The sequence below is a fragment of the Sipha flava genome, unplaced genomic scaffold (genome assembly GCF_003268045.1).
Source record: "Sipha flava isolate LNK unplaced genomic scaffold, YSA_version1 329_pilon_pilon, whole genome shotgun sequence".
Taxonomy (NCBI): Eukaryota; Metazoa; Arthropoda; class Insecta; order Hemiptera; family Aphididae; genus Sipha; species Sipha flava.
The window spans coordinates 210,467-228,154 of record NW_020273017.1 but is presented as its reverse complement, the minus strand read 5'-3'; the positions used below and the strand labels follow the sequence as shown (position 1 = coordinate 228,154).

General features: G+C 37.8%; 1 protein-coding gene and 1 long non-coding RNA gene across 2 annotated transcripts in view; one reads left to right on the top strand and one right to left on the bottom strand.

The window, feature by feature from the left end:
* Positions 1 to 384: 384 nt before the first annotated feature.
* The window catches only part of LOC112686898, a 66,303-nt gene continuing 48,999 nt past the window's right edge, over positions 385 to 17,688 (top strand). The window contains exon 1 of the mRNA XM_025559370.1: positions 385 to 500. Within this exon, the coding sequence (XP_025415155.1) occupies positions 465 to 500 (36 nt within the window). The 5' untranslated portion in view covers positions 385 to 464. The remainder of the gene's footprint in view (positions 501 to 17,688) is intronic.
* Positions 10,608 to 15,840, bottom strand: LOC112686899. The gene is made up of 4 exons (XR_003148930.1): positions 15,638 to 15,840; positions 11,951 to 12,176; positions 11,383 to 11,841; positions 10,608 to 11,323 (listed from the first exon to the last, which is right to left on the bottom strand). It is a non-coding gene; the product is annotated as an uncharacterized LOC112686899 (long non-coding RNA).

Here is a 17,688-nt window from a genome sequence, read left to right as displayed (position 1 = left end):
AAAATATAGGCATCAATAAAAAAATGAAAACAAAAATTATTTTTTATTCAAACTTAATTAACAGTCATACTTATAGGAAAGAACATTTTTCTAAACAGTAAACAGTTTTGACACACAATTATCGCCAAAACGATTTTTAGGAAAACGAGCTTTTTCTCCTAGATAATATGCACACAAGGAAATAGGTAATTCAACCGATATTCATGTGAGTTATAATAAAATTGTTAATTCTATACTGAACGGGGAACAGTTATGATCCAATATCAAGCGTTCTTCGACTGCTATAGCTGAACTTTGGACACATCAAATTACCGAACTCTGTATCACTCGCAATGTGAAACATATCGCCGATCATTATGTTTATCAACGAAGCTCGACAGCAACTCGCCGTGGAGTCGTTTGGTATCCATCACGTTTTTGTTATTTCAATAACGAAAATAGAAAAATTCGTATAAGAATACAATATGCTGAGAGGGTTCAAGTTTCAACAGTTGTTCAAGGTACGTACCATCGATATTAATAACATTATTAGTTTTATTCAAGTTATCCTTGAAAATGCAGTGAATTTTAAATTTAAATTTACCATTTATTATTACTTAAATTACATAAATTACGTCGATGAAATTTTAAATTTTAAAGTTTTCCATTTTAATTGGCCTTTAAAATTACTTTTCGGATAAGATTTCAACAATTGCGCGGTCGGTATTTATTTTTTTTTAATGTTCGATTTTTGTCGCAATCAAATGTTTTATGACGTGTACGACTGCAGCAACCATTTCGTATGATAGAACGTGTAGTTTTTATATTGTGTACGGGTTAATGAAATTTGTGTTTAATTGATCTGATCGCAATATTCTAACCGTTTTATAAAACAATTAAAGACCCGTGAAAAAACTATTTTTAAGAGCGCCTCAATCAATAAACTCTTTTACGTAGCAAACCGAATTCCATTGGGAACGTTTCTATTTGAACACGATGATTTATCATTTGCTTTGATATTTAAAGACAGCCGCCCCTTCAATGGCATGAGCTCTCGTCTCGTCTGGTACATCTCATCAATTGTACACAGCGTATATTATTCGTATAGATACTAATTTAAAAACGAAAGTGAAATTATACTCCGTCCGTTTATTTCGATGAACTACATTACGAGTGTGCATTACAACGTAAAAAATTAATATTATTGTAGTCAAGATACTTTAAACTGATGACACCCCAATAAGAACCCATCATACTACCAACGAGTACACATAGATACTCGCTCGTTAGTTTTTTATAATAGCAGTTAATCCGGATCATAGAAATGTCTTCGAAAACAATAATAAGAACAAAAGCTGATGTAAAAAAATATTTCGTTATTTTTATACAAAGGGGCGGCTGGTATGATTAATTATGCGTGTCGCATAATTAAATTTTGTTTATTTGTGGAGTTAGGGGGTATGCGGATATGTGTCGAAAGAAGAGTTAAAAATTACTCCATAGTTCTTTAGACGGATGATTTTTTTTTTCTGTTCTGGTTTCAGGCGTGCGTTGTACAATACGACTAATTTCGAATTTAAAATATTTACCCTCGACTATTTTTCTCGGATTGTTGCCCATCTGCGCGTTTGCTCACTTAAATTAATTTCAGTCGAACCGTCTTCGAGAAAAATACTTTAGCGTTCCAGACTTCCGTTGCTTTAGAAGCAGCTCCGTTATTAACATGACGTATTCAACAACGTAAACAGTCGGAGCAAATCGAAATGCGATAAATATTCATGACGATCGAAAACGTTGACGTTTGGTTCGTGATAAGTTAACGAGGTTTTTTTTTTTTTTTTACGCCCAGATAAACAGCGTGAAGAATTTATACACGGAGTGAGAAAAAAATCCATTTCTCATGGACAACGTAATGGAAAAGATTTTTAATCAGCAAACCGTTTGTTGATTACGGTGTAAGTTTTGTTTATTTCGCAAAAAATACCTACCTATTTATTATCTGACGCGTTTTAATTGACTCGTTGAAAAAAAAAACAGTATAAAGTGCGTTACTCGATTTTGCAATGCGCAATGAACGCGTTTTGTCCGGGTGGATGGAAACGAAAAGAAAACCATGAAATTCTTGCTGATCGTTATCGGGGTCTACGTGTTACACGCTGGTTCTATTCGGCATCCGTCTGTTTAGCTCCACCGTTAGCGCGCGCACGCGTCCTGCCGATCGTAAACGGCATTCGACGAAGGGATGGGGTTCTCGTCAGCGGCGTGTTTACGGGGGGGGGATTTGAGGGATCAGTCCCCCCTGGTATTTTTTTTTCTTAGGGACGTCTTAACGGACCAGCACTTTTATCAGTTTATGGGGCAATAGACATAAATACTGATGAAGTAATCGATGAAGTGCATCTGAACAAAGAAAACTTGATTTCGTATTTTAATCGCAAATAATAAATAATTACAATAAAAATAAATATTTGTAGGGTGTAAAGAGTAAACTATTTTTATTCCGTATAAAAATATATTATTATTAATATTACACCGCATTAAGTGAGTATTTTTTTTAAAAAAACTCAAAGGGGGATGTTGGGGGAGTAGCGCACCCCACTTTTATGTACGTCATTCAATGGCCCATCCCCTCCCTACAACGATTCTTAAATACGCCGCTGGTTCTCGTGGTTTTTCTCTCGTCACCGGCTGTAACAGTACAACGCGTTCGTTAACGTCGAAGAAACGCGTAATAATAGATCGCGTGCGCCATAACGTACGAGTACGTTTTGAAAGTCATCGCGGTACGTGCAGCTGCAGAGCGAGTGGGAAAACGAAAAAAAATATTGGATCGCTCGTCGAAAACGATGCCCTCGCGTGCTCGAAGGATTCCGTTCTGGCCAGCAATGTCGAATCGTTCGGCAATAATCGGTCCTTTTATCTTATACTCGGAACCGTTCGAGAAGTCCGACGGTTGCCCCGATAAGTTTGGTCGACAGAACGCTATTACAGTCGCGAACCGACCTCGGTATAGCTCTGAGACGCGGTAAGACGGCCGTAATTACAATGGGTTAGTCGGAGGCTCGCAGGTTATCGTTCGACAAGTGTCGACGAACGTGTGTCCTGTAGTACCGACGGTTGCGCCGTCATGTCAGACGCAGGATTTGTAGGTCCAAAGAAGGATGCTCGAAAATACAGGATGTACGCATTTTAATGTTGATTCCTTTAAACGAAAAATGATCGTTAGGTGTTACCCGACTATAAGATTTTTGCGGATAATTCTTCCGGTAATGATAAATAGACAATACATACACAGTACACGGAATTACTCGATCGCGGCAGTCGCGTGTTGTGAATGCGCCGGATTGTGTTGCAACGGATATCTCGTGGCTGGTTTCGCTTTTGGGTTTCGTCGCACGTGCGCAGTAATATTCGCAACTCGTGCGCACACGTTTACGTTCATTTGTTCACCAAGGATCACGCGCGTCCCGTGTCCTGCCGCGAACCTGCGCATGCGTTCACCCGTTGCAACATTTCTATTGTTTATGCGCGTACCCAATCCGTATTATTATCGCGGCGAACGCACGCGATGCGTGCGGCCGGGATATAATCTATACCTGTCGGACTGCCGGGATGAAAAAAACGACACTTAACTACAGTGCTATAGTTCACGCGGGACTTGTGTGCTCGCCTGGAGAAATACGGTCAAGTGTCGATCTTCGTGTTGCAGAAACGCGATGTACAACATATCATACCCAATATACGTACACACCCAGTTGCTTAAAACGAAACTCTCCGCGCACAACGAACTTTCTTACGATTTTATTTTCCCTACGTAAAACGTACGACGAATCAACGTAACGCAGTTGTTTGACGATTACGTAGTACGTTGTATTTCAGACCTTCGAACGACATTACAGTTGCTTTCTTCGTCGTGGATTTCAGCACACACCGGAAACTTACCGAATGACATAATTCGGTCTTCAAATAATCGTGAACGTGTATTTACACGGAGTACGCGTATGTGTATGCGAGCAACGACAACGAATTGTACGTGATTTGAACTGTACAATTCGTTCGCTAGTATGCGAGACGCCCGTACTACGTGCGCTATCGTTTTCGCTTTCGTTTCTTTGTTTTCGAAACGTCTTTCGCCCATCGTCAACGTCGCCAAGACTGCGTGTACATAACCCCGAAACATTATAGTCGCATACGATTGCGAGGCGATGAGTCGTCTCTCGGTTGCTCGCGACTTCGACGAAAACTGAAGAAACGTAAACGTTTCACGGGAAGAGATATTCTGACGGGTGCATTGTGCAGTGAGTCACTGCATGCGTGCCGCTTCTGCCAACGCGGCCGTATAAAATTTATTGTAATAATATTATACATATTATGTGTATGGTCAGTGACGGTGCTACAGCTTGCGAGGCCCTGAGAAAAATAAATGTTGGGTCTTATAATTTATATTAATAAAATATTTGAAGTTCAGTTAAATCAGAACCGCCGGGCCTTAATTATAATTTAAGGCGCGGGGCCCTGGGCAACTGCCCCTGTTGCCCACCCTCTCGCGCCGGCCCTGTGTGTTATGATCCAACAATGACGGATCTAAAACTGGTCGGTTTGAGGGCGACCATTGATTTATATGACGACTTAGATAACCCCGTCTCCGAGAACAACGTAATAACGTACATGATTACGGTGCCTAACGCTATCTGCCACTCGAACAATGTTTAAGCATGTTATTATCGCTTTTATACCGTCCTAATGTCGAATTAATAGTCCATATCGTTTTGGCGAACGCGTAGAGTGATACTATTGCAGCAGAATTACGCAGTAATACTATTGCAAAACTAGCATAACACTATTCCTCACATGACAGTGTTTCTTAAACTGTGTTCCGCGAAACTCAAGTGTTATTTTGAAAATATCGAACCAATAATCAAAAGTGGCTGATGAGAAGAATTAATTCGACGTGCACGTTTATAAAATGTTATATTTTAACAAATAGCCAGTTACAATATGAAATGTACAATAATTAATAATATAGTGTTAATACTTAAACAATGTAGGAGAAGTCGAAAAACGACCATCAACAACGAACAATTATAATGTAATTATAACAGATAAAACGACGGTTTGGTTTCTATACGACCGTCGGTCGTGTCTTGCGATACCTGCAGTGCAGTGCGAATAGAACGAGTATTAAATTAAAAGGAATTTAGTGTCTTATTTCCATTTCCTTAAACGTAATGTGTGCATTCTCAGCAATCCCTGCAGTCAAGACTAAATATCGAAATAGGCTGAATTTGACGTCGACACCAGGACTGTCATTAACAAATCATACTTCAGACATCGTTAATGATTGCAGTCACATTCAAGTTCATTCATTCCATTAAGATTCACGTATCGATTTCATTATTATTTTTCTTATAATCGAAATCGGATATGATTATGCATCTCGAGTGCTACGATAGCTCCAAAATAAATAATTGAATTGCATTTTTCTGTACTTAGTGTTTTAGTGTGTTCTTAATGTTACCGTTTATCGCCATGTTTTGTGTACTATTCATTTTGAAGACAATTTTTAATTTCCTTTAGGTTCCGCGTAAAAAAATTATTTTATGTTTGGTGTTCCGTGATATCAAATAGTTTAAGAATCACCGGTCAACGATATCGCTCAGGTCGTTTCTAAGAGGACGATCACCTATCTAGTTCTTATGCAAATCGTAGGATAACCTAGAATCAAAATGTTGAGACGTTTCTCTGCACAGGATTGTACGGTCCACCGGACGCCCTAAAACCACAAGAGGTTTCAACGCAACCGTCGGATCTAAACACAACCCACGCACCTCGACATATGGTCGATGAGAGCGAAAACGGCAACGCCTCGATTTTTGAAAAATCACAATAGACAAATATAAACATAGCCGATACTTATCGGGACGGTACGATTTATTGTTCTTGTGAGTGCACTCCTAGCCCGTCGTGTCCGAAATACGCGATCGAACGACCGACGATCATCGACGATTTCCGATCGAACGTGCCCGTCTCATCATCATCGTTCCGTGGACGACGAGGGGGAATGCGTTTTATCCGATCGTCGCTTCCTCCCCGTCCGTCCGGACAAACGATACTGATCAACCCCCGTCGAACACGAGTGCGATGGGGCGATATTCGATCTGTATTCCGACACGTTCTTCCGTCTCCGAACGCGTTGCCACCGCCGACTAATCCGGCGACGGTCTGTCGCTCCGGTTGCTAACAATGAAAAAAAATAAATAAATAAATACGACGCTCCGGCACTGTGTTGCGATTTGAACGATTTTACGATTACCGTAAAGAGGAGATGACGTGCGCGTTGGGCAGTGGCGGCGTGACTGCAGATTTTTGAGTCCCTGGACTTAAATCAGTGGGTGGGTAGGTGGGTGGGTATTGACGATTGGGTATCGAGTGGGTATGAAGCATGTAGAACGAATAGTGAGGGAGTTCTTTGTACAAGCTACCCTTAAATTTCTGTTTAGGTAGGTGAGTGGGTGGGCAAAATCCTAACAGGACTTATGAAGTAAAATATTTCACGCCACCTAAGGATGACTCAATTTTTCGGATTTTTCGGCCGAAACGCGACGTCGTACACCGAACGCATTGATCGGGATGATGTGCACGAGGAAACCGCGACGCGCGCATCCGTTTTTACGAACATTTTATACGAACGTGCAGAACGAAAAACGGTATGCGAATAACGCGTTTAATGAAAAGTAAACGTTGGATATTACGCAACCGGCGCAGAGCTGAGATTGTGCAATTCGAAATTTAACAGTCGCTCGGGTGACCCGGTCAAAACGGCGTGCAGCGTTTATCGCGATTTACGTTTGTCGGGACGCGACTCGCGCGCAGCCGTAACAATAACGAGCGTAAAAACACGTTGGCACACAACTTTATGAGTGTCATCGATCGTTGCAGAGCGCATGAGCTGGTTTTCGGTGCGCAAATCGCATTTTCATAGTGTTCATTATTATTATTATTAATATTTTTTTCTTGTCCCGCGAAACGAATGACAAACGCGTTTCGTTTAAAACCCAGGTGGAAAACGTGTGATTTTCAATCGTATTGATATTTTTGTCCGTGGTCTGTTGTCAACCCATCGTGCTTGTATACTATTATGGATGCTTTAGATTCCACTGTTGGATTTTACATTCGGAAGCTGTACAGTCGAAAATATATCTTCATGTGTTTTCAACTCCGGTACGCGTACATGGTCGTAAGGCCGTAGCCCGTTCGGCTCCCGTTTCTCTAATCGGCTCCCGTTTTACAAAAAGGTCAATTCCCAAACGGCTCCGGTTTTGTACACCACAAATTCCTTCCCACTTTATACAGACGTAGGACTGTCTCAAAAGAGGTGTGGTTAAAAATGTCTTTGTGTAAACTATGTAAATTATTAAAATTATATAAAAAAAGCGTATAGTATAATATTAAATTTTAAATTTTTAACGTTAAAAAAATATTTAAAAAATGTATAAATAAAAATATTGTTAAGCACAATTAAGGTACATATAATAACATTGACGCAGTGAAACACGGTCGCTGTCGCGGTCGCTCTAGCCAAATCGTACCTTAAGTCTGTACTAAGTGGGAAGGAATTTGTGGTGTACAAAACCGGAGCCGTTCAGGAATTTACCTGTTCGTTAGACCTTTTTGGACGGGAGAAGTTTGGGAATAAGCGAACAATAGACAGAAGCCGTTTGGGATCCAACGGGTCGTAATATATCGTACCTATTGCGATGCTGAGAATCGTATCGCTGAAAAAATAATTACGAGTATATTTCATGCGATGTTTGCATTCTAACCGTTATTTCTATTGAGTATTGACGAGAACGAAAATTACGGCTGCGATTACGCTACAAAACTCAATACTGGTGTATTTTTTCTATTACCTAATATTGTTTAATGACGTATACATTTGACTGTGTCCTCAGATTTCGCTGGGAGATCAACTATTTATATATGTTGCGACCTGACCGACCGCAACAATTGAGTTGCAACAATATTCGTTATGGAGCGTTGGGCCCGTTGGTTATAACGATTTCCCGAAAGCCATCGACTATCTTATTATGGAAATTAACTTAAAGATTCTTCTGTCGGTCGCCATGAGCATCAAGTTTTTCATTTCGGTCTGCTCGATTATCAATCCTGTGCGGAGGGGTTATAGATGTTATTATACTTGCCCGAGACGACGTTCGTAAAGTTGGCTCACCTAAGGATTGCAATTTTTTCAAATCTGTGCAGTTATGTTGCAAGTTATTTGTATGTATTTGAATGTTATTCAGTTGGCCACTATAAGATTTTGAACTTGTGAAGTTGGCCCACCTGTTTCGACCTAGAACTTTGAAATTTGAATTTAAACTGACTGACTAATTAAGTAATTTTTTTTATTTATATAAATGTTAAAAAAAAAGGGTACCTTACATATAATAATTAATATATTGTACCATAATTGAAATACAAAGAAACAGTTATAAATTAAGATTTTTTTTTCTTTTTACTAGGTACTTTTATTGTAGATTAAGTTAAGTACGTTAAGTTACGTTAAGTGCTTAAAAATGTTCACGGCGTTCACAATAAACGTATTGCACACATGCAAATATTATAATTTGTTCGACGAACGTGCTCAAGGTAATATCATTGATATTAAAATCAATGGTAATATGCACGTAGTATACAGGGCGCGTTAAACGACTTTTATCAGCGTTTTGAAAATACGTTTCCGACGCGTCCTGCACAATGTTTCGTACCGCGAATGTCTTAAAAGTAAGATAATGCGTGTCCAAACACACTTTGTGTCCCTTGAAAACTAAATTGTGGGTAAGATTTTGGGCGGTTTGGTATGGAAATCAATGGTAACAACAGAATTAAAAAGTGCCTCCCCCGAAATCAGACGTGTTTCGGAACTTGATGTACATTATACGTTCTGTATATTATCATTTTTGCTAGAGCCTCGCGCCCGATTGTACTACGTTATTCAATAGTGGAGCGCGTCGTCCGGGCGTTTTTTATTCACCCGGCTCCCCTGCAGTTGTGCATATATTATGACACTTGATGGGTCATAAACCGACACCTGGAAACATACTAAAATAGTTGACAGCTCGACGCGACGCGCATAACGCGAGTGGCACAGTTGCGCGTGCGGCTGTTTTACGAGTACACTTCTGTTTTTAGTTGTATTTATTTTTTCCCGAAACGAGAACGCGTTTGGTACGCGGCAGGATCGCGCGCGTCATAACGATCGGTATACAGGGTGTCCCGACACGGCTAGGATCCATTTGACGTATCCTGCTGTACGTCAACGAGAACAGTAAAGATTATCCGTTATATTTTCAACCACTCCCGTCGCATGGCCTCAAGCCATTACACGGTCACCCCGAACGTCAGTGCCGGATTTAACCATTGTGCCGCTTTAAGCACTAAACAAATTGTTGCATTTTAATAGAAATATTTTTCTAGTCTAAAAAATGTTATGGAAGCATACAATTATATAAGTAGTTGTTTTATTACTTGAAATTTTAATGATGTAAAATGTAATTATAAAAATATGATATAAAATATAATGATAAAAAAACATGATAGTAAAAAATGCTTAAATAGTTCATTTTTAAATTATATTCATAATTAAATAGTTAGTGTCCAGTACCCATCGGCTTTAATTAAAGCAATTATTATTAAGATAAAACATTTTATAATTAGTTGCATTTATTTTAGTTCTAGTTACTTATAATAAAAAATGTAGTGTTACAAATGATTTGCCCGCCCTTGAGAAATTTCCGCCCTAAACACTAGCTTATAGTGTTTACTGGGAAATACGGCACTGCCGAACGTTATCGAATAATAACGATAATCGATTTGTCATCCACGTGAAGATTTCGCAGGGGATGATTTTTGCAACATTTCGTAACGGTCCGACTTGCGTACTCCACTGGCACGTCCTGCGGCAACAGGTACGCACGTGCACGCGATATGGATGAAACGCGCAGAGCGATTGCGTTATTCGTACGCCCGAGACAGTAAATTACATTGAACGCTGTCGGCTGTTTTAGCTGTCGGATTCGATACGACATTCCTATTCCGCCGATATAGTGGTCTGCAGATTTACAATGCCGAAACGCAGTAATAGTAGCGTACAATCATTTTTCTACACGTACACTGTCGTTCCAGATCCACCGCATTATCCCACACCCTTGAAACGCAGTAGACTGGATATGTTTGGTTCATGTGAAAAACTGTCCATTTTCCTGCGGGTATGATCCGTCCTATGATCATTGGACGTGTTAGAAATGCATTTCGCCATTGCCGACGATCGAAAAACATTATACGTTGAATGGTAATACGTGACTTGATAATCCCTACAGATGCATGGTTACAAAATAATTTTACTATATTACAATATTAATTTCACGTGATTCGTTTGATGTGTTCACGATGTATATTATTTCACGTTGTATCTGAATGATCACCAGAATTCAGTGTAACGTATAAAAACGAAAAAACGTGTTGTAGGTACTACGTTGTACAAGAAATTTCATAAATAAACAAGTAAAGTGGAAAAATACGAGTAAAAAAAAAAAAAAAAAAATGTACTAAAATATAACATACGAGTATATATATGTACAATAATAAATAATATGTAATGCATAAAATATTTACTAATGGTAGCAATTATCCGTGACAAGTCCTTCTGACGATTTCATCGCAAATCATTCGCCCACAGCGACGCCGATGACGACTCGTACACCCGCGAATAAGATTCAGTCACCGTTCGTATTGCTAACAATAATCGTTATAAACGCGCGTACGATATCGTAATACGTGTGACGTATCCTGTACGGGGTTAAGCACGCTACGACATGACGTAGGACGACGGTTTTCGCTATAATTTATCGCTCAGAACGGCCGCGCGCACTACCCGAGGAGTTAACCCCGCCTAATGGACCGCTCGATTCCTTCCCGTTTTTGATAAGAACCCGAGATAATAACACGCGCGTAATATCATACATCATTATACCTCGTGCGTCCGTCCGTGGGCATATTACTGAAACATTAGTAATATAATAATCGTATACTTGCACCACCCGAGGTGAAAACAGAACGTCGCGGGCGTACGCAGCGGTTTCCTGGTCGCCGGCCGTCGTGCGTACCGGATAACATGTGCACGCGGGTCAACGCGTAAAACAAAAGGTTTTTATCTCTCCGCCACGCGTGTTCTTATCGTGAATTCTTATCGTTTTCGTAGGTATGCGTTACAGCGTTATAATATCGTGATGGCTAGTGGAAACGGGCGAAATCCCGCGTTCCGATTGGATTCGACCGCGATCCGCTGCAAGATCAAATTTTAGTTATAATACGTTATAAATTATATCGTATAATAAAGCATACCAAAGCCCGTCTACAGGATACGTCGCGCGCGTTATGATATCGTAGTTAATAGTACGGTGATGGCTGTGTAGAAATTATCGACGGAAAAATATCGGTACCACTTCTTCGAGTTCACCCGAACCGTTCGAACGGTTTTCATTTGCATAAAAATAATTGTATTTTTAGTCGTTGCTGTTTTTGCCATTCGAATTGTGTATAAAACAATTCAACAGACGAACACTGTCTCCAAAACGTTTAGTTTTCATTAATATGACCAACGGCAAACTTATATCAAATACTATTCAATTTTTAAATAAGCGTCCACGTTCGTTTTTATCTATTCAATTCCAATTGCTTATCTAATCGCATGTATATTTCTTATATTATCCGTCGCCTTACGTTATTTACCGATTTTGGGGCGGTTGCTTGGAACAAAACATGACACCTGCGGGTTTTGAACGGTCTTGACAAAACACGTTTCTGCAAAAATGTGCTATCACTAAATCTTATACCAAGAAAAACAGCGCAAATGTGATCGGATATCAGTCTTTATGTTGTCCCCAACCCGGGAGGACCTGCTCATACTTACTTGCATCTTATAGGTGACGATATATGATCACCGACGATCTATCTGCAGATACGGATTCTCCAAGAAATTCTACATCTTCGACTTGCAGACATTACATGTTGGTGTAGCAATCTTTAAAATCCATCTGTATCGTAGACATAAATATCATTTACGAGAGACATTTATGTCCCTCGGCGACAAACCAGGAATAATTATACACTTCGCAATCACTTTCACAGAATAAACTCTATAAAAAATGCGTTTTTAAAATTTAAAGGTACATTTTTAATCTATTTAATATATCCACTAAATTAGCTGATGATACCCAAACAGAATTTTTCAATTTTTACTCTATTAAGTTATTTTGTAATCATATTAATAGATATTATCAGTAGTCACATTAATGTTTTTATTTTACTAAAATTTGTAATATTATTAGTACCTATTTATTTACTGTTTCTCTAATTGATTTATACATGTTACTCATTTTTAAATATATTTAATCACCTACAACTATAAACATATTATACAACAGGTATTGAGCCTTAGCCCTTTTAAATAACAATACAAGTAAATTAATAAATAAAGTGAAGGTCATTAACTAGCAGTAAACAAGCGGATTTTCAGTATAAAATTTGTCATAAGTTTTGATTAAAATTCGATTATTATGACGCGCTAGAAATTAAAATTCTAACTACTATCCATGTATTTTTAAGTCTACATTGTATAATTCAGGCGTAGTTATATAGACAATTTTTTGATAAAGTCCGTTGATTATTGTATTATTTTTTCACAACGTAAATTACCGATGCTACGCGTAAAATATACTTATGGAAGTGAGGGAATTAAATTATATCAGATTTATGTGTGCTATAAGAAAAACTTTAATTTTAAATGATCTATGTAGTATAAAAATAATTAAAAATACTAAATAACAAAATAATAAAAAATTAAAAATTATTAAATAGTTAATACTTGTAAATTAATATATGAATAAATAAAAAAATAGTTTATATGTAGAAATAAATAAATAAATAAAAGCTTAGTCTAGAGTATTACTATATTTGTAAAGTACGACCGGTTACAAATTAAAAATTCATCATCAAGTATATACTAAGCTAATAAAATTAAAACTGAATATGAAGAAATAAAATCGTAAATAATTTTTTATTTATTTTATTTCCCATTTTTTCATATTCAGTCACGATTTTATTAACTTTGTATATACCTGATGATGAATTTTTAATTCAAAACCAGTTATACCTTACAATTATAACTCCAGGCCGAACTATTATTTATATATTTATTTATTTGTAAGTATAAACTATTTCTTGTATTTAATGATATACCAAAAGATTGAATTGTCAAATCAAGTTTAGATTTTCTTTAAACATATTTTTAAGACAGAAATAAGTTTTCTAATAAATATGTAGAATTAATAAGAGTAAATGAAGAATATAATGTGCCCTTATTTATTCAGAGCAACTGTGCGTCCATACCGTTAATATACATACTTGTTTTCAAACATAGTTTGTAAAATTTATCGAACAAAACTAAATATAAAAAATAAGTCATTACAATGTAATCACAAGTAGGATACAACGATACGCATAATGATGTATGGTTGATCTCACCGGTCTACGATCATCCGATATTTTATAAAAAATCAAAAGATAAAAATAATGAAGTACAATATCTGTTAATTTATTTTAATCCGCTTGTCTAATACATTTATGTGCGCCCCTCCCACCCCCCAAAAAAAAAAATCTTTCAATAAATCACCACGACTATTGTACTACCACTTTTGTGTCATAATATGCGGTGGATTTGAAAAGAAAGCCGGTCGCCTACCCCCTAGGGTGGGTCGAATAAGCCCTTGCCGACGATATTTTCCCAACGTTTTGGGAAAAACTGCACGAAATCGTATTCACGCATCGACGGCCATAACTCGCGCACCGCGGATAAACGTCGTTAGTTGCAGTATAACGATGAATTATAAATCTGCTGTACGTAATATACGAGATTATAACGTAAATCGTATTCAATCACTTTTATGATTATTTACGTGCACGTGCGTGTAATGATGATACGTTGCAATTATAAAATTTCTCTGCGCGTGTATCTCGTATCGACCGCAAGAAGAGAAACAATTAAATAAAACCTATTCGCGCGTTCAAAGGTCATTCCAAACATTAAAATGTTATTTTTTTTTCAATTATCAAAGATAGAAAAAATATTTAAAACATAAATAAATAGTTAATACCGACAACCGTCGTCATCGTGCATCATCCGAGGCAGTGAATCGATTAAAAAATAGTTGACGTTTTTTGTCGACTAGGCATGTGAACAAACCCGCGCCGCCGTTCGGTGACTAATGATCGTCTCTGTGTACCACGCGCGACCACGAACTTATCGATTCCCAAGTACAAACGACCGCGATGAATGATGATCATCTTTTTAAATAATAATTAAACGACGCTATTATCTGCGCGGAGTCCAAGGCCGCTCGGAATGTAAACAAAATTCGGAGAAAAGGATTGATAGGGGATAAAAAAAAAAAAAAGACAATAAAAACATTTCTTTGTTCGTCCGGTACGCGTATAGACTCGAATACGACACACACACACATATTTTTCATATGTACAAACACTCCGATTGTAATACATATTTCATTTGAATTTTTCTCACGGACGGACAATCACACGGACGCAATAAATGCGTCCACTTGCGTAACATCTTATTAACGTGTTTATTAACGTGTAAACAGTAAATGCGGAGAGCCCGTAGACTTTTTTTTTTTTTTACCGAATTCCACGAAACCGGAGGGACGTAAAAAACTTGCACCGGACGATCGCGGGGCCGATACCACGTCGTACAATAATCAACACGTGAAATAACGCGTCGAGGTACACGATTATTATTACGCGCGCGTTTGACTTTTAATTTAAATACTAAACAGCCACGAATCGTATTACACAAGTCGTAATAATACGATCCTAATCGGACGAATAATAATCGTTATAATTATAATAATAATAAAAGGAGAAAATCATCGCCGGGCATCGTCCGAACGCGGAAAAAAATCGGAATCCCGACGGACGCGATTGAAATCTTTACCGCCACTGGAAGAACGATTATTGTTCGGGGCCCGAAAACGAGTTTGACGACGGCCGACAACAGCCGTAGTAAAATACGTAGTTTAAGAAAAAAAAAAAAAAACGAGCGTTACGTCGTCGACGAAAAACCACCGAACGAACGAGACTTCGTCCGGGACTTTTTGACCGCAGAGAGAGACGCAACATGACACACACGTGCAGCGATGTGCCATGATGTACCCGGTTGTGCAATATGCAAAAACGCAATGCCCGGGGGCATGCAAATTAAAAGGAACGCATAAAAATACACATTCGTGCGCGTGCAGTTCGTTTTTTGTTATGATTCATCCGGCTCCACACTTTTCCCCGTCCTCCACTCGTGGAAAACATGTTTATCACCCCCACCACCCTATTGATCATTAAAATCGTATGCTGTTGTGCAGTGGCGCAGCCAGGATTTTTCTTGGGGTGAGGTGGAGGGCTGATCAGTTTTTATACAGCAGTAGTTTAGTTTTTCGCAACAGATGCACAATATTATATGCATTAAATACCTACTACCACAGATAGATAGCTGTAAAATGTTATAAAACTAAAATTTTTTAAATATTCTTACTTTTTTAGCGATTTTCACAGACCATCAATATAATTTTCTTAACATTTTGAGGAGGGGGGTTTGTAGTACCCTCAGCCCTTCCCTCTTGGCTACGCCACTGATGTTGTCCACCGCACCACTGCGTTTGCACTATCACGTCTAGGTACGTATTAATATCGTACAGCGCACAACACACGTACGTGTGCAGTACACACGTCTACTGATGATTGTTCAACGTCCGACTGAATAATAGATGCGCGCGACCGTTCCGCCGTAGACAATAATATTCCGTTTTATGTACGATTCATTTTTTATAATGTGTACCGGGTTCACATTCCGACGGAATGGGAGAAGCAATGAAAATCAAAAATCATGTTTCGGAATAACTTGTACGCGCGTGTTCGCTACATTATTGTAATTACGCAATCGTAATCGAAAAGAACAACATAAGGGGAGTCTGTATGTTGAATCCTATAGGAGCGAAATTCGTTAAAGAGCGCACCTTTTTTCTATATTTTTTTTCTTTCTACTTCACATTAGCCGTGTTTCATTAAAATAACAATGGTCGCTCGGTGTCTACATTAAAAATAATTACCTCCGTTAAAGTATATCGCGTCGTGCAATTGTGCAAGCGATCATTATGATTTATTATATTGTTAGTATAATTAGAATTTTCGTGTTCACAATCGATGAGCGTAAGAATTCGTTTTGTCCTCGTGTTAAACGATCCGAATTGCGTTCCGATAACTCGATATCGTTGTGCTATTACTGCTTCGGAAATCTTGTAATGAAATGTTATCCTGTTCGCTTGCCCTAAAGTCGTTCGATGCTATACATACGCGTCGTAATCGATTGCCATTAGGTTTTTTGATCAATAATAATAATCATCATTATTAAGTAAAATTGCACGGTGCTGCGGTTGTTTTAGAATATCAGTTTGTTTGCCCTCGGTTGACGTGTTCGAATTTCCATTGAAAATATAACACGTAACAGAATAATATTCCTAATTTTTTTTTTTTTATTGAAATAACAAGTTTCAAGAGAACAGAGTTAAGTATTTATTCTGTCTAAACAAATTTTATAAGCACACTTCAATTTTATAAAACAATCAAACAATTGATTCAGTCATACGAATTTAAACACAAGTTTACAGAATTTTTTCTCAACAAAAGTATCCAACTGAGTACTTAACCAAACCGAGGCAATCATTGGTGTAACTTGGAGGAAAGTGGAGGGGGGGGGGGGGGGGGTTTGTAATTTTTGCTAAACTAACAATTTCAATGATATAAAGTGGGAGACTGTAAGATTATAAACGGCACTGAAAACATTTTCCCCAAACGATACCACCACTTTTAAGGCTTTTATTTCTAAAATTTATTTATAAATACTGTAGAATTCGTTTATAATACAATTTATAATTATATATTTGTATGTAGCAATGATAAATTACTATGTTACTCTGACGTGTTCATTACAATGCATTATTATTATTAATATTACATCATCAGTATCGCCACCGTGTTCAAAATAAGGTGAATTATTACAGATTTGATTTTTGGAGGCAATCTAAGTATAACCTGTTCGAAATACGCTTCAATACATCATTATTCAAAACCAATAAGACACTATTGCGTACAAGACATGATATTATTCGTAAATATAAATCTAATATAATTGACCGTTAATATATTATTGGGTGCAGACACTCTGCGCTCAAAAGTTAAATCGGAAAAAAAGGCACGTTCCCGTGGTTATATACGCAGCAGGTGCAGTAGCACGATTATTTGACACGTCATGTGTACTGTTATTATAATCGCACGGTGGATGTGTCCAAGTATTATTTTGTCTGTAGGTTTATCGAATCCAATGAAAACGCTCAAAGTTTTTCGCGATGATATTAAAGTGTTTGTGAAACGCGACTTGAGTACGATTCGTTTTTCCCGTTTTTTTTTTATCGTTTTTGTTTTGGCAACCCAAACATTTCCTCTGTTTGCGATCCTTCGCCAAAAAAATAAAATAAAATATTGATGCATTCTATTTTTCTACATTAATAATTATAATAATTATAACCA